Source organism: Camarhynchus parvulus, chromosome 2 (assembly GCF_901933205.1).
Source record: "Camarhynchus parvulus chromosome 2, STF_HiC, whole genome shotgun sequence".
Taxonomy (NCBI): Eukaryota; Metazoa; Chordata; class Aves; order Passeriformes; family Thraupidae; genus Camarhynchus; species Camarhynchus parvulus.
The window spans coordinates 29,455,432-29,478,468 of NC_044572.1; the positions used below are offsets into that span (position 1 = coordinate 29,455,432).

The window sequence follows — 23,037 nt, forward strand, 5'->3', positions numbered from 1 at the left end:
CTGGTTTTATTGGTGAATGACTGGCTATGAGTTTGTATTAAGAAAGCTACAGATTCTGATTTTTATGAGCCTATCCAGATAGTAAGTTTCAGACTCATTTGGTTTTCCTCTTTGTCCCAAACTGCATGGAAACAAGACCACTCTGGCTTATCACATAATTTGCACAATTTTCCTTGGTGAAAGAGTGAATAGTCCATAGGATCATGAAATTTAAATGCTCAACTTCTACCCCTTGAAAATACTAAACAGTAATTACTTGGCCTTTAGGATTTCTAGGAATAAATGTAAGTTTCCATATTCATTACAATCTATTATGTCATTGCAGCTGAAATTAAAATAAGTCATTTTAAGAAAAGTGAAGTCTCCAGGCAGCGCCCCAATCATTTTAATCAGATTACAATCATTTGACCAATTCTATGCTGATAATTAGGTGAATTGAGAAGCATGCAGGGGTCATATACAGCAGAACCTATTTGTTTTTAATGAGTTTTCAAAATTTTATTTTGTGATTTTGCTTCATTTGCCCTCCAGGCTCATTATCTCACTACTGGTTGCCAAACCACCTTCTAGTTTGTGGATTATCCCATCGAGGGGTGTGTTCCCTCTTTTGAGAAACACTGCCTTAATGTTTACCCATAACACTATTTTAAGGGATCTTTGATGAAAAAGAAATCATAAATGTTTACCTTTGGGGTTTACCAAGACAGACATAAAACACTTCTAGCACACTAAGTATTGCTTGAGCCATCAACCACACTGCAGACGAGCCTCTTGTCTTCAAAAAATCTTTAAGGCTACAGTAAGTGTTCAGTATGTTTGCATAAGAAAACACCCACAGTTCAAGTTCCTTTCAGTTTCAAGCAGCTTCATAACAATTATTCTATTGCATCATTTGTCTCTTTTTAGTGTAGGTACTGTGATTTTTCTGGCTGTCAATGAATAGCTCCCTTATCTTAATCAAATAGAAGTTTCAGAGGCAAAAGTATTTGGGCCCACTGTACCCTAGGCAAGGCTCCGCACATATTTGCTGCTCTGACACAACATTCTGTCAGTGCTTCTCTGAAGTAGGATTATTTTGAATTCATACAGTTCTATAATCAAGATATATTAATGTTACTTTCTTATTTTAAAGCTTTCTGTGGTTTACTATGAACATCCAAATGTGCCTTATTTTGGATTATTACTGTTCCTTTTTAATCCCTCCAAACAGTAACAAAGTCTTTACTGAAACTTACAGGCCAAGATTTTATTTCTGTAAACATTACAAGCTGTTGAATTTGAACTCCCACGCTAGGAAATGCTTTTATTGGTCTCTTTTTATTATTTTATTGATCATTTTTTGTAACTCAGTCATAAGACTGCTATTATTATTACTATGAATATTTTTAAAGGGAGAAGAGCAGTAAATAAAGAAAATAGGGTTTTTTTTAAAACATTACTGTCATATTCAAGCAAAACCCCATTAACTACCTAGCACATGTTTAAAGATAATAATGTGTGTGTGTGTGTGTGTGTGTGTGTGAGATCAAGGCCCAATTTCAGTATTATTCCATTGCTCAGAACATAGAACAACAACATGCAGCTGAGGTATCCTCCCAAATCTTGTGCCTCCAATTATATAAATCAATAGTTTTAATATATATCCATCCCTGCATGGATGCAATGGTTTGACATTAGTTTTAATATTCTTTGGGTTTTTAGCAGTTCTTAAGTCCCCTTCTAAGTACAACTTTCTTTACTTAAGAATAATTTGGCTTCTTTGTATAGGTTTTCCTCCTAATATTCAGAATTTGCTTTCTCCATTACATCCTACTTGATATGAGTATTACAACAAAGATTCTTATTCTAATATATAATACCATGCCAGTCATTGCTATTTTCAAGATGAACTTCTCATTAAATTAACGAGTTGGAATTTGACTAACTTTTCATCAACACTTGCCAGTAATATCATCCATAAAAATGGACCTTTCTCCCTATTTTTACTTCACATTACTTATCAGCTATTTCCTTCAAATTATCTGAAAAATGGTCAAAAACAAATTCCCTAAGCTCAGACTCAGATACTGAATACTCTTTTGGCCCTTTGCATTTTGACTATGCAAACCACTTCTAACATTGCAGAACTTTTTTGGAAAAGAAAAAAAAACATAAATCCAATTTAAATTAACTGTATTTTCAGGATGCAAACTAGACATTTTATGAAGTGGATCTGTATATCAATATCATAGAGTAATGTGGTACCCTATGCATGATGTTTATGAGACAAATAACTATTTGTGTACCAGGCACTTGTTATAGGCAAATGAAAGGTAAAAAGCAGGTCATTTATACAGCACATTAAAGCCTTTTCCTTTAATTCCCCTGATTAGTTTCTCGGTGTATCAAATAATCATAAAAATACTTGACATCTTTTTCTAAATACCAAACAAACACTGCTTTTAAGAAGTGAAAATCAAGGTTCATACCTTTTCTTAGGGCTTCGTAGCTCTTGCAATACCATTAAAACTGAACTCCATCATTCTACAAGCATTTAATTTCCACTTCCAAAACTTAAAAATCTATATTTTAAAAATGTATTTATTTCAACAAACCTGCTTTTCCAATGCAAAATCCAAAAGACTGCCCCCATTTTCTTTTAAATCAACATATCCTTACAACCCAGTTAATCATGTAACCCTATGAAACATAACATCATTCCACCTGAACATTACCATGGCCTTGTCTCAATAAATTCCCTTTTTTTTTAAGTTAGGAAATGTGAACCTATCAACTGTGTATGTCTGGTAGTGATGATATAAACCTGTCAGCTAGAGGAAAGCTCCATGAAGTAACCTGTCATCACTCTTTTCCTACAGCTTTCTGGGACTTCTAGAAAGCATCTGGTGACAGAAGTTATTGCAATAATAGGATTTCCTGCAGTAGCGCAGGTGCTTTTTTGTGTTTCTACTTCTTCTGGACTCCCCATCATGCCTATATGAAATTCCATCCTCAAGGATGGAACTCATCTACAGGTTCATCTATTAATGGCTTGTACTAGAAGTAAAATACCTTGGTGACTCTCAAATCATGCTTTGGACTTAAGATTTAAAAAAAAAGGGAAACTGTTTTAAAGATGTTTTTTCATGTAAAAAAATTGCTTTTGTTCACAGTCTCTCAGTCCTACCCAGACCAGCAATAAATTTGGGGCGATGTAATTTCTAGATTCATACATCAAGTCTTTCCATAGGTCTTTACCTAGAAACAATAATGCTCTATATAGATCTGCAGCCAAAAGTAAACTTGATACATATATCATATATATACAAATGATGTGTACAACTTATTCTTTTGTTATTGATCAAAGTAGACAGCAGGAACTCCAGACTATATTCCTCTCTCTGTGAGCAGGGACATGTTTTAAAGCTATTCTAAAACAAGACAGCTAGAAATAGTTTACTTACTTTGTGAAGTGTTTTAGTCTATATAAGACTTTCTCCATGCTAATAAGTGATGATTCTCCCTGCAATGATCTTACATAATGATTCTAGCTTTTTATTTTCAAAGAATGGAGGCAGCAGTCTGCTGCAATCCTTTTATCACCACAGATCAAGAATTCCCACTCAGATCTCAACTGCTCTTATAAGTGCCCATTAATATTAAAATGTCTTGTTGCCATGCACATCAAAATCCACTGAAGATTATAAAAGATTTTTCTTTCTTCCAGTCAGCTTTACTAACTGTTGCTATCCACATATGTCTATTTGATTCACTTCCATATAAAATCATATACACACAATGAAGTCTGAAAGGCAAAAACTGCAGTTAGACCACAGCAATATCTGAAGCGTTACTTTTTACCATTATAAGGGGACTCTTGAGGCTATATTTCAATAGTTATTCAAATTATTTTTATCAAAAGAAGCCAGAATTCACCCTGAAAAAATGGGGTTTGATAGCAGCAGAAAGAAAACTGAACAGTTGTATACCCATTGGTGTATTACAAACAAGAGATGAACTAATGTCATATAATAGCAATGTTCATATTGTGTTGGCATTAAAAGTCTATAAAAGCATAAACTGATAGGTATTGATACTCACAGCTCTTAATAAAGCAATAGAATTTGATGGGAAAAATCAAGTGCTTGGTATACCAGAAAAAGATTTAAAACTAAAGCCACATTTAATCAATTATATATAAACCCAAACACATAATTAAAAAAAAAAACAATTAAGATTAACTAAAAAAAACCAGTTAAGATTACATTTATTCTTCTTTATTAAAATTTCTAGCTTACTTCTTCTTTCAAACTTCAGTTTGCTGAGTTAAAAAGCTGAAAAATTATATCTGCACTGGAGGCAAGGCAACCCACTCTTCTGGTTGACAGAGTATGTTCCCCAGGCAAATGGTTTATTTTGAAATAGCTTTTGTGAGTACAAAGAATGTTGGAGTGCTAACTCTTTTTGCCTCCAGCTGAGGCAATTTTCAGCTATTACAGACACTGTTTCAACACCTATACACCATGCCCTTCCTGTCACCTGAGTACCAAACTCTGTTTTGATGAGGGACATAAAATACTGCAGAACCACTGACTGAATGTACTTTCACTATTTTTCTCTTTTTTCTAATGCTGAGAAAAAAAAGCAATTTCCTAAGCAGAACAAAAAGGGTCCTGATGTTTTCATGCATTTCTAAAAAAAGTTTACCATGTATTCCTCTCTAATCAAAAAGCTTACATTTTTGTTCATAACTACAGGCTTGTCTGAATTTTTAACAAGAACAGGCAAGAATCTTCCAAAAAAATCCTTTTCGTGTCATATTTATTTCCCTTTGATTTTGTTTTAAATGAAGATTCTATCATTAATCATATAAATTGCAAAAGAAGATAATTTGCACACAGAAAGATAATTACATACCTTATATTGGATAAGGAGACCATAAACTAAAATGTTTTTCTTTTTAGTTTCTCTTGCAAATTTCTTGATCATAGTTAGGTCTTCCATCCCAATGCTGAAAGAATTATTTTCTGGAATATCCAAGTGCACCTGCAAAAGAACGGATGAGGAAAAAACAAAATCCACTTTTTCCACAGTGCACCAGTTTAGACTGATGGTTTTTAGTATCTTATTTTTATGTGTTAAGCACAGATAAAAATAATGACTAAAAAAAAGCTTTTCTTAGACAGCTTCTATTTACTACTGAATTCCACTACTTACACATATAGGGACATGAAAACTATTTTTTCAAAGCAGAAGAAACCAATATGCCAGAACATGTCACGCATCTTAAAAATATTCTAATTAATTTGAAAACAAGCAACATTCTTTTATAAGCTCTAGACTAACTTTCATAGGAGTTTTTTTTTTTGTTGTTGTTGTTGTTGGGTTGTGTTTTTTTTGTTTGCTTAGGTTTTTTACTATCAGAGGACTATAGCATACACGTGTCTTTTGTAAGTATCTTGAAGGTTTTCAAGACAAAACTAAATTCTTTAAAGTTTAATTGGAAATGTACTATCCTTTCAGTATAGCAAATTAGTTGCCTTACTTGGGTTAATTTCAAGATAATACTTCAAGTTTAAAAAGCAGAAACTACCTCAAAAGAAGGTAGGGATATGACTATCCTGAGCCAGCGGGCAAGGAAAGGCAGGTCTCATTTCCATCAGGGGTGCTGCACAAACATGGCAGGTCTAACAGGACCTTAAGTGAGTTTAAGACGTGTTTGGACATCACTTTCAGGCACAAGGTGTGATTCTTGAGGTGTCCTGTGCAGGGCCAGGAGTTGGACTTGATGATTATGATGGGTGCCTTCCAACCTGGCACATTCTATGATTCTCTAAATTCCCTCTTGGGTATCCTGTGCAGGGCCAAGAGTTGGACTCAATTATCATTGTGGGTCCCTTCCAACTCAGAATATTCTGTGCTTCTGTAACTGGTATTTCCAAGGAGGTATCAACTAGCTCAATACTTTCCTAAGTCTTAAAGATACCACAATTTAATCAATTTCCCTTACAAAACTTCTATTAGCTGTAGAAATCAAAATTATATATGATGATTTGTACATATAAGGTTTCAGTGTCTATTAATAGCATAAATACCTTTATTCCTAAAAGGAAAATTATTTCAAGTTCTCTTTGTACTTTATGTTCCATTTATCCTGACAGAAAATAGGTCCTCACTCATTTCCCTTGCAACACTTTTTTTTAAAAAAGCTGCCTATTGCCTAAATGCATACTTACCAGAAGCAAAGCTATTGTCTTCTATTACACAAGCAGTGATTAATTTTCACACACACATTGTTTTGCTATTTTCTACCCAAAACAAGGCTAAGTACTACTCATTTACAGCTATTTACAAGAAATTATAAAACCTATTATTTTGAGAGAACTTAACCTAGCTCCTCTTTACAATTAACTTCTTTAACAGCTTTGAAAGGAGATTTTTCTCAAACTAACTTTAGTACTGAAGTGCAAATAATTGCAACTACAGAGCTGAAGTAGTAGCATTTCTTTCTTTCTAACCCTAAGCAAAGCAACAACATAAAAATCAAATCCATTCATACAATTTACAAACATGAAAATGTATTGCTCAAAAAAGCAATGTCAGTTTAAGAATATGATTTGTCAGGTTACAGCATAATTGAAGATACTGACTTGATGCAAACAAATAATTCCCTCAAGTTTACCTCTGTGATGCCCATTTCTCCTGTAACATTAATCTTCCCTTTTGTCCAGATATAGTATACCAATTGCTGCTACAGCTTACAGATGCCATGAAACAATCCAGTCAAGCACCAGGATAATGGATAGACTTTGAATCTGTGGCAACTGATAGGTGGGAATATGAAAAAAAGCCATCGTGTCCAGTGCAAGCTCATCCTTTTATTCGATCAGTGCTCACTGGGTGGGTTAAACAGAGTCTGGCACAATAATACCACCTGTCATTTCTACAATTAAAGAAGATGACTATTGGAAGGGGAAAAAAACCCTTTTTTTTCTTAATTATCATATTATTATGAAGAAATTGCTTTTTGTCATAAAATCAAAGAATAGACAAGAACTTTCCAATTACCCAAATCCAATTGCATTAGACTGTTCCTAGTTATGAGTTTGGAATGGAAGCAGTTAGCTGCTCTCCTCATTTATTCTTTCAAGAGTTTTACTTTTGAGAGTAAAAAAACATGTTTCCCTTATAGCTGGGACCTATGCATTTAAATGTCAATATATTGTTTAAAATTCTGATTCACATTCATCTGAGAAATATTAATATGTCCTTTTACATTTAAAGAAAGTGTACCATAGGATTTTCCATTAACAATTCATTCAGTTAATACATTTAAAAAGTGTATATATATAGGAAAGAATAAAGTTGAGGAAAATGCCACTCATGAGCCTTAGAGAAGAGGACACTGAATTTAAATTAAGACTGCTGAAGGAAGTTTCTGTCCACCATAACATCTGTAATGAGTTTTAGAGCTCAGAAGTTTAAAGGACTTCAATATTTTCCAGTGAATAATATGAGACAATGATTTGTTAAGCTAATTCTTGTCACTCTAAACATACCTTCCAGACCTCTTCTTCTTCCCTTCTGGTATTTCTAAAAGATAGTGTGGTACATCCACGAGATGTCCAAGTGCAATTAGACAGCATAATTTTAAGAAGTGTATTTCTATCAGTGTTTTAAATATTAGCAACTGTTTCCACCTAGTTATAAGATTTTCTTCCAATGTCTAGTTCTTAGAAATTTCAAGTAGTTGTCAGAAACAACTGATGGATCTGGAGTATAATAAAGGCATTAAATGTATTATTTTCTCCTACACCTCTTTTAAAAGGAGACTACTTAAATAATTCATGCATGTTTCAGGCTGTTCATGCAAATATACTTTCATTAAAAATGGTTCTGGGTTCTACAATGACTTCAAGACTTAGTATCTCAGGGGCAAAACCTGAGTTTCGTGAGGAGATAGTGTAAAAATTACTTGCACTCCTATTTCTTAGGAGATACTAAGACCAGAATTTTTATCGCTACAAGTATTAAACCATTTTCACATTCCCAGCATCACACTCAAAAAAGTATTTAATTGAAAGTCCAGACTGGAAAGTGCTATCAATTGGGCAACATAAGTATGCTTTTGACACCTTAGCATTAGCTAGTTGATAAATAATTCCAACTTTATCTTCACACTCAAAATTCAACACAGACAGAAATGTTTTTTTATATTCTTGCTAAAGGACTAATGAAAACTAATGAAGTGCAAAAAAAGACTATTTTGCACATCCAGTGGCCTTGTAAATGACCAACAGAATTGGAGATATGTAATTGCTCTGATTATGAAAGGCAGAAGTAATTTATCTTTGATAATTCAGGAAAATAAGGTTTTACCCTGAAGTTCCCCAGAAACAGGGTCAAGAAAATAACATTGTCTAGAAACAAAGTGCTAAATATTGATGTTCATAGAATCACAGCAACTCACTCCAAGAGAACGGCATACAATAGGTGAGGCTATAATAGGTATGATAGGTTAGGCTCTACAGAAGGATCTGGACAGGCTGGATACATGGGCTGAGGCCAAGGGTTTAAGGTTTGAGAGGGCAAAGTGCCAGGTCCCGAGCTTGGGTCCCAACAACCATACCCAGCACCACAGGCTGGGCAGAGGGGCTGGAAAGGTGCCCAGTAGAAAAGGGGCACCACCTGGCAGTGGCTGAGCAGGAGCTAGCGTGGGCTCAGGTGTCCAAGAAGGCCAGTGGCATCCTGGCCTGTATGAAAAACACTGCAGCCATCAGGACCACACACACATAGCAAAAAGTAAAGCCACTTAATTCTATTTCAGCTGAGCATGCAAGCACAGCACATGCTTTACAGCATCCCCAGCAGAGATAGAGCACAACAGCAAGGCAGGAGTTAACAGTCCAGTACAGCCAGCTAGCCACAGTGAGCCTTTCACAGAAATATATAACTAATAAACTGTCATTTGCTAGTTCTGACAGCATACAGTATATTTGTTGAAGCAAAAATGAGTTTCTTTGGAGACCAATTTACAGTTTGAATTTACAATTTTATTCTCAGTTAGCAGCAGTGTAAACTAGTCTAACTTAAAAATATTTATATGACATATTACTTATATTTATTTTAATTTAAAATAATTAATGAGATGCTTTCTACAGTAACTTACAGGAGCTACCTACCAAAATAAGGACAACTGGATATAAGAGAGGAATATTTGATTTTTCCAACATATCCACTAGTTCCTGGGTTTCTTGAATGGCCCACCTTTTATCCTAAATAAAAATAAATGTTTAGAATTACTGAAAACAACATTTATTTCATAAAAATGGAATTTGAAGAACTGTTATTTACCAAAAAAGGAAATACATCACTTTTTTACTTTTGGAGGGGGGTGGGGTTTGGTTGATTAGCTGATTTGTTTTAATATGCTTTTATGATGTTTTATGATAAAGTTATAGATGTTTGAAAAATAATGAAATTAATAATATTAATAACCCTTTATATACATATATATATATAACCAAACAAACAAGATTAAGGGTCTTGATTGGTCTCAGATATGGTTCATGTAAAACCAACCTGTTCCCATACAGGGACCCAAATACAGATCACATAGCATGCACACATCCAGAATGGGAAACACTAATTTAGACCACAGTAGCAATGAATGCACAGTTAGATGACTTCACATATCACAGGCCTCTCCTTATAATAACTCACTTCAATACAACAGTTAGGAAAGGAAATTTTAAACTACTTCAGATTTCATCCCTCTTGTTCAAGAATTCATGGCTGGTTAACAACACAGTGACAGAAGTGTGGAACCAGAGGAGAATGGACAGACCAGTATCTCAAAGGTCGAGTTTAGTGCGCATTGGAAACACCAAACATCAGAATGAACACAGTACATGAGGACAAAAATAACAAACAACTTATTACTCAAATATTTAATTATTATTTACCATTACTAGTAAGTCTAAGTGTAAAATAAAAGCACCCATCCTCACTACTTACATTTACACAAACAAAATTGTAGCACTGTCCTGAAATGATGCTTTGTAGACAGCTATCATTTTTGCTTGGAGATATTGAAATAGCTTCAACCTGATTAGACAGAAAAAAAAAAAGTCAAAAATTCTAATTCAGCCTTAACTATCTGCTAAAGCTTCCATCTCTGTAGCAGAAGTTATTAATTTAAATGATTTTAAACTAGCAATTATTACTTCCACTACAAAAACTGAAAATTGCTCAAAATTTTGGGGTGCTCAACAGTGAAGCATGGAGCCCATCATCTGTTGAAGCATGCTGCCCAGGGTAGGCATTTCAGAAACTGCCCTGGAAGCATCAGACACGAGCGCTGCTGCCTGGGTTTGGATGTTCAACTGTTTTGAGAGATGAAAACACTGTCCATAAAATGATCTAATGATTTTAGACCTCTAATTCTGAGAAAGCCTCTACAATACTCAGATATATATATTTGTCTTCATGAAGTTAAGAATAAAATAAAATTAGTATGCATGAAAAGACCAGGTGCATGTCTATTCCAGGATTCTGCCCAGCACAAGAGTACAAGACCCATCTGGAGTTTCTCCTTGAAATAATTTCCTCAACAAATATTTTTAAATACTTTCTTAGGCACAGACATACTTATTTTGCAACTTTTAACACAAGCTAAGCAACTATCTTAACTCAGTTAAAATAAAAAGTAGATTCTACTACATTATCAGCTTCAGTATTGCCTTAAGTAAAACAATAAACCAGGTAGCAGAGGGTGAATTTGTTCCCTAAGAGAAGATAACACTTTGAAGTAAATAAAACATCTTGAAACTTAGGAGAAAAAAAAAATCTTCATGTTATTTCCATTAAATCAGCAAATCCCACTGTTTCACAATACAACTGAGCTTTATTTCTTCCCAAAACACATGTTAAGTATCATAGCAAGCAACAGAAGTAATACACTTCTGTGCTCACTTAAAATGCTACTTAATCCCCAATGCAACGAAAGTACCAAATACAACATTTAAAAAGGCTTTGCAGTGCTATGTAAAACTGTATTTGTTAATTTTTGTAATAATCAGGAGCTAACTTGTTTGCAAAGGAAGGTGGTTTGAAACCAAGAAGTTGATAGTCTGAAGATTTTAGAAACATTTTGGGCTCAAAATTTGATAGCACAGACACAAATAGCTGACATTTAATATTTTAAGATTAAATTTTTTTAAAGTTACAGAAGATATTAATTACTTTGAATTTCCAAAAATACTTGGAAAATGCAACACTCCAGGGCTCACCTGGCTTGAATCTCTGAAGATGTAAAAGCAGAAGTCCCTGGTAACTTTACAACCTTGCACACACTTCAATGAACATGAGCCTATCGCAAGCCAGTGTCTTTTCAGAAGGTATTTGGAACATGACCCAAGGCAGAAGGCCAATTTTTTTTTTTTGCATTGAAGTATTACAATACGTGACACTTAAGCTTTCCTGAACATTTAAAAATTCCTTTAGTGCATCATTTGATTTAACTCCAACAATTTTATTAAGTAACACACTAGCATTTTTGACCACCATATTATCCAGCAAAAAGGAAATAAAAAATTTCTGTTGGAAAAGTAAGCACAACTGCTTAGGTAGAAGCTTCAATAAATCATCATTTAACTAAAATTAATTATTACTCTATTTGCCATTTAATATCCTATGCAATAGTACATTTTTCAAATTATAATTAATATTAATCCATGGTATCAGCTACATTAGAGAGCAAAAATTACCTAAAAGTACCACCTTGGTAAAAAGTGATTCTCATATAATGTTTCAGTGTTTAAATAGAAATGAGTATATGGATTTGCTTAACTACTTCTGGTCCTAGTAAAAACTAATATTCTTTAATTTTTTTTAGTTACCAGATGCCCTGTACTGAATTTTCAACTTTATTCAACATCCACTTCCATAAAATCAAAAACTAATACCAGGACATTCGGAACCTGCAAATTTATTTAAATTATATCAGAATTTAAAATCACAATTAACAGCAATGCCACAGATGGACAATACAATCATTAAGAAATTGGTGAATTTTTACTAGTGAAATGTTAGTTCTTTTTCTATTTGAAAACAACCAAATTTTTTTATATCCTACTCATGGATAATTATCCAGTCACAAAAATGACACACAACTTTATCCAGCTGATTCCATTTCATGTGACAGCAGCACTTTGTCTCTAAAGAAACAGGAGTACATGACTCCCAGTCACAGAAGAAAATACCTTCAGCGCCCATTTAGGTTTGTTTGCTTTAAAAGAAAGGGCTAAACAACAAATTTAAGGAAAGACTCAAGCTATGTCTTTCACAGTATGATATCTTTGACAAAACATTCATTCATTAGTCATACTATTTACAGTAACACTGACAAAAGTACTGTTAAAGTACTTCACAAGAAACAGCTGTACCCTTAAAAAACTTTTAGAAATTATTTTCTTTAACTTATTAGTTAAATTTATAGGTCTTTTTTTCCCTCTGCTGTTAATATTATCATGTTATTAGACCCTCTCTCAGAAATCCTTCTAAGAAAATTTCTTTTTAGTTCTTCTTTAAGGACATATGTAGAAGTTAACAAATATCCCACAAATAAATATGGTTGCTACAGAGAACTGGAGTGTCAAAAGTATCTAAAATGTTAAAATAGTGGTCCCAGATAATAGGTACTCAACAGAATGATTCCTAGTTGGTCTCTTATTTAGATCAATTACCTTCCAATTATCCCTTTGAAAAGCTTTCAGTGCAGTACACCTACGTTGCTTAAAATAATTATTTTGCACAAAATCAAATCTCTCTCACACAAGGCACTGTGCTTCATTGGAGAACAAATAGGCTTGTGTATATATTCTTTCTAAGGCTTGAAATTCTGTATATTGGTAAACTTAAAAATTAACCCTGAGATTTTACTGTTTAAAAGCATAGGGATAAGTGATGTCCTCCTACTAACAGCAGAATAGTTTACACAGAGATAAAAAGAGATATAGCAACGCATCTGGTGTCAGTGAAAAGGAGACACACTTCTGCCCTATCATACAGCTATTCAGACTTATTCAGATCTGCTAAATTTTTTTCACTTTTAGATGTAGACAATTAATAGATATAAAGCAAGATTCCATGCTAAATACAGTTCTTCCTGTACAAAAACTTTCAGTGCAATGTCAAATGACATTTCCAGATATAAGACAGCAATACAGGTTCACAGGGAAACATATCCTTCTAATAATTAACACACCATGCAGAAGATCAACAGACATGAATAAAGCCATTGCAGAAGTAACATTATGCAAATCAGAAAACCTGAATTTTTGAACAGTTATTCCCTGTCTATTCCTCTGGGTAACGAGAACATGTGATATCATCACATAAGATATAATTAAGAATCACCCCAACACCAGTCTAAGCAATTACCAAATATTAATCACCTTTGGAAAATAGAAATATGATAGCTCTATTAGAAAGAATAATGAAAAAGAAAAAGATAGTTAAATGCCAGTAGAACATTCCATCAATATCCCAAAGCAAAGACTCCTATGAGCATTCACTGTGAGGGAAATGTACCCCTATTGCTCTACAAAACGGCTAATTAATTCGATTTTGCATTCACAGCTCTGCAGGAAAACAACCTACTCTAATTGGTTCATACTCCAAGTCAGACTTCAAAGTAACAAAAGCATTTCCTCTGTAACATATTTGTAACAACTTGGGTTTACTGAATTGAAAAAATCTAAAGAAAATTGCCTCTCTGTTGTCTGCATTCAATTTCTCCTCTAATCTAATAGAGACATTTTAAGTGGATCTGTAAGATGCCCCTCTACAGCATAACTGGGCAGAAGATGCTTCTTTCTTGGTAGTTTCCACACCTGATGTTAATCCCTTGTGATAAATACTACAGTGACACAGGAAGTCTCAGTTCCTGTTTTCATTATTAAAACCATTTCTTAGGAGTAGTGACAACCAGAAACATTAAATTAATCAGACAGTTGAGAGCCATAGAGTTATACTTACTTTTATTTGGCTTTTCAGAGATTCAGGAAGGAGAAAACCTACTTGTGCAAGAGTTTCCTTCACACTGGTGATAACACAAACTTGTTGTGATAGGTTGTCTGTGATTAAGAAAAAAACCTTACATTCCATGCAATAATAAATTAATCCAAATTACTAATCTGCTAAACATTCACAATGTTCAATCCACATATTGTTGTTTCTTGACAGAATATTTTCAACAGCTGTAAATTTAAAGGCTACAAGCTACAGTTAATGTAACTACGTAATTTATATAATATACATCTCGAAATTCAAATTATATTTTATATTATTTTGTACAACATGAAACCATTACATTAGACCTGCCCTCAAAGCCCATTTAAATGTATTAAAAGGTATTTGTTCAGGTCCACATAGACACTAGATGACAACCAAGAAAACTTTTTGAAAATTTTATCCCTCTTATCACTTCAACAGATAACTAAATGCAGTGTCAGAAATATTGAGTAAATAAAGGGGGGGGGGAGGAAGAAAAAACAAAAAACAGGAGATAACATAAGTCCTATTCTCAACAATATATACTAAAAAGTTGCCAAAAAATGAATTAATGATACTGTTTAATGAGACAGCAGATGTAACTGTTCACCTAAATAGCAAAGAAATTGCAAAGTTGTGACAAATATCTTGGCCTGGGGAATTTCCTAGATCTTTTACTAGGGGCAAAATACAGTATTTTGTTCCTATGAGGAACAGCAGTTTCAAGTTATTGCCTGATTAGTTCCACAAAGCCAGTATTTCACAAAATTAGTAATTTCTCTTGTTATTGACATCAGGTTTTAGATTCAGTGAACATTTTCCTTTCTTTAAGCCAACAAATCAAAATTCAAGTCTGAAACTCTCAAGTCTATTTAAGGCCTTTATCCTTTAGATGCTGAATTAACACACAGAACAAACCACAAGACTCCCAATACTTTTGGGATAGCTATTCCATAAGTGACTAGAAATTTCATACATGTAAAGTCTAATTATTTTTAAAGCAGACTTCAATGAAACTCCAGAGACAGAAATATACCAAACACCACCACAAAATAAATTAGGAGTGAAGGACAAGAAAAATTATAAAAATATGGGGTAACTGGTCTTCAAACAAATCTGGATATAAACAATATGTATTTGCTGCATATGGAAAGTTATTTCTATAATTACATACCACACAATAAGTTCAATCAGATGCATAACCTCAATAGAAACATCTCACTTTCTATTGTAAACTCACAGACTTCTTTATAAAAGTAGACATGAAGACCTGAAATTTAATTTTAAAGCTGCTGTAAAGTTAACACTATTGGAAAGTGACTTGTGATTTTTAAGCAATTTTCTGTGACCAGGAAAAGTGATTTAACCGCTGATAATTCCAATGGATAATTAGAATGATTTTTTGAATCATGGATATTTATTATGTTCAATATTTACAATGTGACAACAAAAATACTGGTGGCAACTGAGTTTGTATTAAGTTAGCAAGAAGGGGAGGGAGGAAGAAGGGGAGAGAACAATAAACATCTGCTTATAAACCATCACAACCAGATGGAAGTGAAAATTAAAAAAATGCATGGCCAGTTCTCACAGGATTGGAAATCAGAGGATACCACAACTGTGGGAGAAATTATCTTCCCATAGATTCACTGGGCAAAAAAAGTACACTGAACATGCATCACAGTTGGCTTCTACTTAATAGAGAATAACTTTACAGTCTGAAAAATGGGAAACCATATTGAATTAATTTCTTATCAGCAGAAAGAAACTAATGGGTAGATTGAAATCAGAGCAAGAGCCACTTGAATTTAGTACCGTACACAAAGTGCAGATACAAAATAGATATACATAATAAACCAGACTAGCATATCAGATTTCAAGAACTCAGACTCCATTGAACTAAGTAATTTAATGAAGAAGGTCAGATTGGAGCTATTACAAAAATTCACATGTGGAAGAAGGCTGTGGAATCCAAGAAGGCACCATAACTTAGGCTCAAACAGTTATTTTTAAAAAGAAGTCTGTAATCAACAGCAAGTGTCAGAAGTATTCTCACAAAAGACTGCTCAAAGGCTGCAGCTATAAAAACCCATCTCACTACTCTCTCCAGCCCTCTTAGATCTCTAATTTCCTGTAATATAAATGAGAAAGGAGAGGCAATTACAAAAAAGCAACTAAGATTTGCAGGCTGGGTTTAATAAAGAAGAGAGAACAAACAATGACGTGTGGAAAACTGTATTTTTTATCCAGAGAAGAAACAAAACATTACAAGGGGAAAGCATGTTAATAAAGTAGGAGAATCTTAAAGTAATGATAATACAAACATTGAAAAAATGATCAAGGAAATGAGTGAAGGAAGTCTGAAAAATCATCTTCTCTAAAATCATCATAGTAAAGCAACAGTTCTGTTCTAGTTGAAGTTTGAAACTGAAGTGCCATTTAAATCCAAAGTATTTCAAGTGGTCCAAAAAGATCCATATGTTAATTTAGACTGCACCTTTGCTGCATTGTGGAAAGGAAGACTGAGTGGAGCTTCCCTCCCCAGGACTGCCTGTGTCCCACTTCTGCTAAGATGATGGAGCTCTGTCTCTCAGTAGTCACGCTGAACCCAGTGAGCGCAGCTGGAGTGCTGGCTCGTAACTCCAGGGATTCCATGGGCTTTGCTGCCTGCCAGTGAAACTCACTGTGTGCAGCATTTCATTCCTGGTTTTCAGAATTCTGTTTGGGTGAATGAAATAGCCATTCTGGAAAGCCATGACATAGCCATGTCACAAAGAATTTTAATACTCATCTAAAAACATTTTGTTTCCCATTGGACCTCTGGATAATTGAGGCTGGAAGGGACATCAGGAGGTCCCTCATTCAAACACCTTCTCAAAGCAGGATCACCCACGAGGTCAGGCCTGGTCATTCAGCCCTTTACTGCTCTGCCATACAATCTCTCCAGGCAACCTGTTCACTGCTTGATTGTCTGTCAAGAGTGAAAGAGGTTATTCCTTTTAACAAGTTGCAACTTCCCTTGATTGAGTTTTTGTTTCCTTCTGTTCTCCCACAATGAACCACAGTTCTATTTAATTACTTTCTGCCATAATTTCTTTTTCATCTGCATAACAATTTTTTTGGTTGTTTCCTCACTATTACATTACATATCAAACTCCCTACCTTGCTTTGGCTTCCTCTACTTATTTAAGCTTACTGTTTCCCTGGAAAATTCCTCTTGCCAACACACATCACCCATTTACTGCCAGCTTCATTCCAGCTGTACCTGATAATGGAGTAGTGTTCCGTATTCACATGGATCACATTTGATCCCTTCCAATACTTTTAACATACACTCAGAGCATATTTTTTGCATTAAATAAAAAATAGTTTAAACTTTGCACAGTCAATTTTAAACATTAAATTTTCCTATCAGGAGTTTTCTCCAATTAAGCTAAATTTGATACAAGATCTCAGAATTTATTCCATCAAACATTTTTCTATATCAGAAAACCTAATTTCCAATTTCTTCACACCCTCCTTTGATATGCTGAAAGCTTTAGATCACATTATTATGCAGCAACACCTGCCACAGTCTTTATCCTAGAATCATACCCAATTATAAATTAAAATGTGTTCCTGTTTATGGAACTACTGTAGTTAGATGGTGTATTAAGTGTACTCTGATGGAAGACTTAGAAGTTTACCTTGAAGAGCATGCCACAAACAAGCAGCAATTAAAATAATACTTTGTTTGAATAAAGATAATAAATATCATATCCTAGAGAATTAATACCATAAGAAAAAAAAATGCATCTGAATGGTAAATAGGTTTTAGCCTACAGACATAATTTTTTTTCTCTTAATTGCATATATATGTGTGTATATACACTTGTTTTTGGAAACATGCTTGTACCACACCATTCTTAGTTTGCTATTACAATTCCTATTATTTTGGAAGCACATCCTAATCATCAAAATGCTTTTGAAGTTTGCAGTGAATTCCAAGCAGTAAATTAATTTATCAGAATTCCATTTGCACTTTCTACATAGCAATGGCTTGACTTGTTGGGAAATTCAGTATGGTTTCCTCTGGCATCTTTAGAAACATGTTTGTTACGAGATTCTACTACTGTAAATATAAGAAAAATTAAATAAATACTGCCAAGCATTCATTCATGCTTAACAGAATAGATGAAATTGTTATTTGAATAATACAGGTAACCAAAATATCTAACAATTTTTTTGTTGTTTTTGTTTACCCATTCCCCATGTCTCTGCAGCCACAAAAACTAAAAATCAAACTTGACACCGACCCTACCAATATTAGTACAGAGGAAAGAAAGGAACGTTTGTGGTAGAAGGCAAGAAAAGAGGGTTGTTTTCACCTGACAGTAGCTATTCCAAGGAGTATTCCCCACCTGCCAGTCTATTTCTTTGGCTCAGAGCTGAGAACAGCCATTTGTTCATGAGCATGCTCATGAAAATGCAGATAAGATCTCTGTCTTTGCTAAACAAGGCTTATCTCAATTTTTATTTTTATAAACAGTCACATGGTTTCTTCACAGAACACAAGTCAAAATATGTAGCTCACAACAGCCATAAACAGTTTGAAGGCATTACAATATTTTTCTCAGCAAAAAACTTGCAAAAATCATCATTTTATCTGCATCAACAGACACCTCTTCAGCCAAATGTGAGGACAAATTATCCAATCTACAAATGCATGCTCTTGGGAAAAAGTAATTTATAAAGTAAGGCCCTTGTGAAAAGAAAAACAAGGAGGAGGACAGAGAGTCAAACTCTAAGTTACAAACTTCTGAGAAGCACCATTTAAAGTTTACATGTTGGAACTAGAGCTCAAAGTTATCTACCTCGAGGGCAGTAATCCTAATGGAATTTTTTAGGATGTTTTGTATTAACCTGATCTTAACTACATTTCTAGATGAGTCACCCTTATTGTAAGACAATGTTTTCTTACTTCAAGACTATTAAAAATAGGCGTGTACCACGTTGTCTGCATACTCTACAAGTTTATACCTGCTTAACTAAAGAAAAGCATTAAATTTGCTTTTTACAAAAGCTAAAAAGGGAATTGAGGAAGTCAGGAAACTAAAAAGAAATGTTTTAAGAAAACAGTCTCAAAAGAAAAATAACTCATTTGTCTATTTACATCAGTGAAATGTTTGTGTTGCCTTGAATAAGAATGATATACATGCATATAATATCTAAGGTAAAACAAATGCATGTAGGGATGTATGTTTTTCTTACTTCTACCTGAGTCAAGTTTAGCAAGGGAGAATTTGTTGAATTCCTGAAGAAAACCAAAATTTTTGATCATTAATAAACTGCAGATGACATAAAATTTGGAACTGTAGTCACAAAATTAAATGTGTACACTCAGAAGTTCTTCATCACTACTGAACTCATCCAGAGATAAAAATGTGTATCCAGCACAGTAAACAGGTAACTTAATAATAAACATATTAGCTGGGAAGACTGAAACAGCAGTGGGGAGCAGTGTGAGGCCAGAGCCCTTAGTACCCAGCACCCTCCCAGCCCATGCATTCAGCTTCTGGGACATCTCTAGAGGACCTTGACAGCATGCAAGGCAGCATTTAGAGAGCTGGTATCTTGCAACTCCACTTGACAGTCATGTAGGACATCCCCCTGGAGGCACTTACATGGCACAAAAAGTGATAAGCAAGAGCACATCAGTTACACAAGAGCATGTAGTGATAGGGCAAGTAGGAATGGCTTCAAACCGAGATTAGATTAGATTCAGATTAGATATTAGGAAGAAATTCTTTACTGTGAGGCTGGTGAGGCACTGGAACAGGTTGACCAGAGACGTTGTGGATGTCCCATTCTTGGAAGTGTTCAATGCCAGGTTGGATGGGGCTCTGAGCAACCCAGTCTAGTGCAAGGTGCCCCTGCTGATGGCCATGGACTTGAAACTAGATGGTCTTCAAGGTCTTTTCCAACTCAGGCCATTCTATGATTCCATGATTCTACAATATAACATCATGTAGTGGGTTCTGAACTCTCAAGAAAAGCAGACACTGTGATATAATCAATTACCCAGCTTCTAAGAAAGGCCTAACTGAGCATGCCTAGGCTTGTGGGATGGTTGCCATTCTCTAAGGTGACCTGTCCTTGAAGGTCTCCCTTAGGTGCAGCACAACACAGCAGAACAGAGCTAATAAGATTTCTTCTGTAAAACTAACAACCATAAGACAAAACGATGCCATACAGGGGTATATCAGGATGCTGCCCCAAAGGACAAAAATATATTCTCCCCTTAAATATGCTTTAAGTGCGGAATGAACTGTGCATAAATCATCTGCCTAATATTAATTTACATGGTTTAACTGTCCACTACCAAAATAATTCATGCTATAGTCACCTGAAGGTCTGAAATTTTAAGCCTTTTGGAAGGGCACAAAATAGATAAGGCACAACTTTCAAACTGCTGTCTTGGAGGACTAACAGTGCCAATTCAAAACCCCATTAAAGATAATTAATGATGTAAGATAACTCTGTTATGCAGTGTCCTAATTTGCTATGAAGGATTCATTATACTACTTGCATAATGAGCAAAGAACATGTACAGCTTCTGCTTCCTGAACTCATGCAATGCAGCAAGAAGCAAATCTAAACTTCAACAATCTTAAAGTACAGATTGTCATAGACACCTCCATAATAAGACTACTGTGGTAACTGAAGCAAATATATTGCATGCTGCCACAGCAAAGGGACATTAGATAAGTAAAGGGATTAGCCTGATTGACTGCCATGAAGGTCTTAATTTTTACTTTAAACTACACAAGCTTTTTATCATAAGCATTAGCTGAAAAAGATTGTACTGGCTTTAAGGAAGAAAAAAAAAGGTGGTAACATGACATAGATAGATAGATAGATAGATAGATAGATAGATAGATAGACAGACAGACAGACAGACATAGATATAGATATAAAAAACTAATGTAACAACTTATCTCCTTTAAAGACCTATGAGATTACTGAAGCCCTTGTATACACAGGAGCATGGAAATTCATTTGGATAAAGGTTAGTTTTGTTCCAAGTTTGTAATTTTTTGACCACTGAGGAAGAGTTTGGCTCCATCTTTACTGGAACCCATTACTTGTCAGAACCAGAAATTTCCAGGCTTCCCAGTTCTATCTTTTTTTATTTGTGCCTGAAAAATTCAATTAAGTAGTTGTAACAGTGCATCTAATATGAAATATTTGCCCACTGTAATAACAAGCCTGAACAACTAGCTAGTCATTCTCCATACCTCAATAGCCCACAGGTTTTCCTCTGATTTTCTTAAATAGGAACTACATTCTTTTCTCTGGAAAGGAATTTTTAATCCAAAGGGAAGTCCCTTTCTCTTCATCAGTTTCTGGGGTTTTATCCCTCAGTTCTCAACAAGGAGTCAGGCAAGGGTCCCCTGAATCACTGCCTATCAGTTTACAATAACCAGCTCATTATACAGGATTTGAGAATTCTTCCTTCCTACATTGTTTTTAGAGTGAGTCCACCTAGATAAAGGCTAAATCCAGTCTTAATGTTAAACTGGTATGAAACCACTGCCAGCAGGGAAAAAAAAAAGGTTAAGAAACTGTTCAGCAAAATATTTATAAATTAATGAAATACCTCAATATCACATAACTGCTATATCAATTTAGGCAAGTACTGCCTGTATGTAAAACAGTGAAGAGCCCTAAAGAGTTAATACTTGATTTTCACTCTACTATGTAGTATAGAAAGACTAAACATATTCAGAATTGACCTGCAAATGAAAGAAAAAAAATTGCTTATTCCTTATAAGGCCCTTCAAAATTAATCTCTATTTGACTGTAATATATACAGCTTTTTATAAGGTTCTATATTCAGAGAGAAGTAAATAAAGATAAATATGCCGAATAGAAATATTCCAGTAAACAAGCTAAAACAACTTGCCTAAGCACATTTTACCCATCACATAACTTTTCTTAAAGACATTTCAAACTATCACACACAAAATTCTTAATTAGAATCAGGAATATGCAAACTGACAGTCACAAGGACAAACACGTACCCTTAATGATTGATTCAGCTGCATACAGATCCCGCTTGTAGGTCACCTAAAGGACAGACAAGCCTCATTAGATTTAACACAGCAGGAAGGAATGTAAAACCAATAAAACAAGGCCCTGAAGGCAATTCATTACATTTTAAACACCATAAACAAGTGATATTGTCAATTTCTTAATTTTGGTAAAATATCACTGGCAATTTATGAGAACAGAAGTTGCAAAAACTACTGGAGACTTGAGAAAACCCCTTTCTCAAACACATAGATCGGCTTAGAACTCATTTGAAATCTAAAAGTATTTTCAATCCTTTGAAAAATCATGAAAACATGATAATGCATCTATTTTTTATACATCCATTCTACTCTAATTTTACTGCAAATAGATTAATTTTTAACAGGACTTGGGAACAAATTTTTAACAGGACTTGGGAACACTGACAGCCAGGGAGAAACCTTGTTATTGCTTTTACTAACATAGATGCAATCTTTCAGTAGTGCAACACCGTTACTGTTAATGAGAGTCCAATTAACCAGTGGGAGTCAGTGAGACTACAGTAAACAGTGTGAGCTTTCAGAGAATTGATAAATATCAAATTCTTCTTGAAGACATTAATCAGATCAAGTTAGATGAACAATAAGATGCTGAATATTTACTTGGTACTTGCAAAAACACCCTTCATAACTGTCTTTATACCCTCATGATGGCTGACAGTTACAATAATAGGTTTTGCAAATAAAATAACAGAATTAAAGTCAGCATTTACCCAGGACATTAAGAGTCTTTGCTAGCAATGTCTTCACAATGACAAGCAGTGACTTGAACCGACACGAGTATTAAATATTTGTACTTGTTTTTACTGTAAATTCATTTTATGCTAGATAAAATTTTACTGGACTTTCTGATTTTTTTTTTCTCTTGAGTCTGAATAATTTTTTTCTTTCT

At 34.4% G+C, this 23,037-nt stretch overlaps 1 protein-coding gene across 4 annotated transcripts in view; it reads right to left on the minus strand.

The window, feature by feature from the left end:
• Positions 1-23,037, minus strand: part of CRPPA (CDP-L-ribitol pyrophosphorylase A) — a 106,994-nt gene that overhangs the window by 38,349 nt on the left and 45,608 nt on the right. For all 4 annotated transcript variants that reach the window (XM_030971170.1, XM_030971169.1, XM_030971172.1 and 1 more), the window contains exons 5-9: positions 22,098-22,143; positions 14,020-14,117; positions 9,997-10,086; positions 9,162-9,254; positions 4,897-5,025 (exon numbers count right to left, since the gene is read on the minus strand). In XM_030971170.1, coding sequence (XP_030827030.1) covers positions 4,897-5,025; positions 9,162-9,254; positions 9,997-10,086; positions 14,020-14,117; positions 22,098-22,143 — 456 coding nt within the window. The remainder of the gene's footprint in view (positions 1-4,896; positions 5,026-9,161; positions 9,255-9,996; positions 10,087-14,019; positions 14,118-22,097; positions 22,144-23,037) is intronic.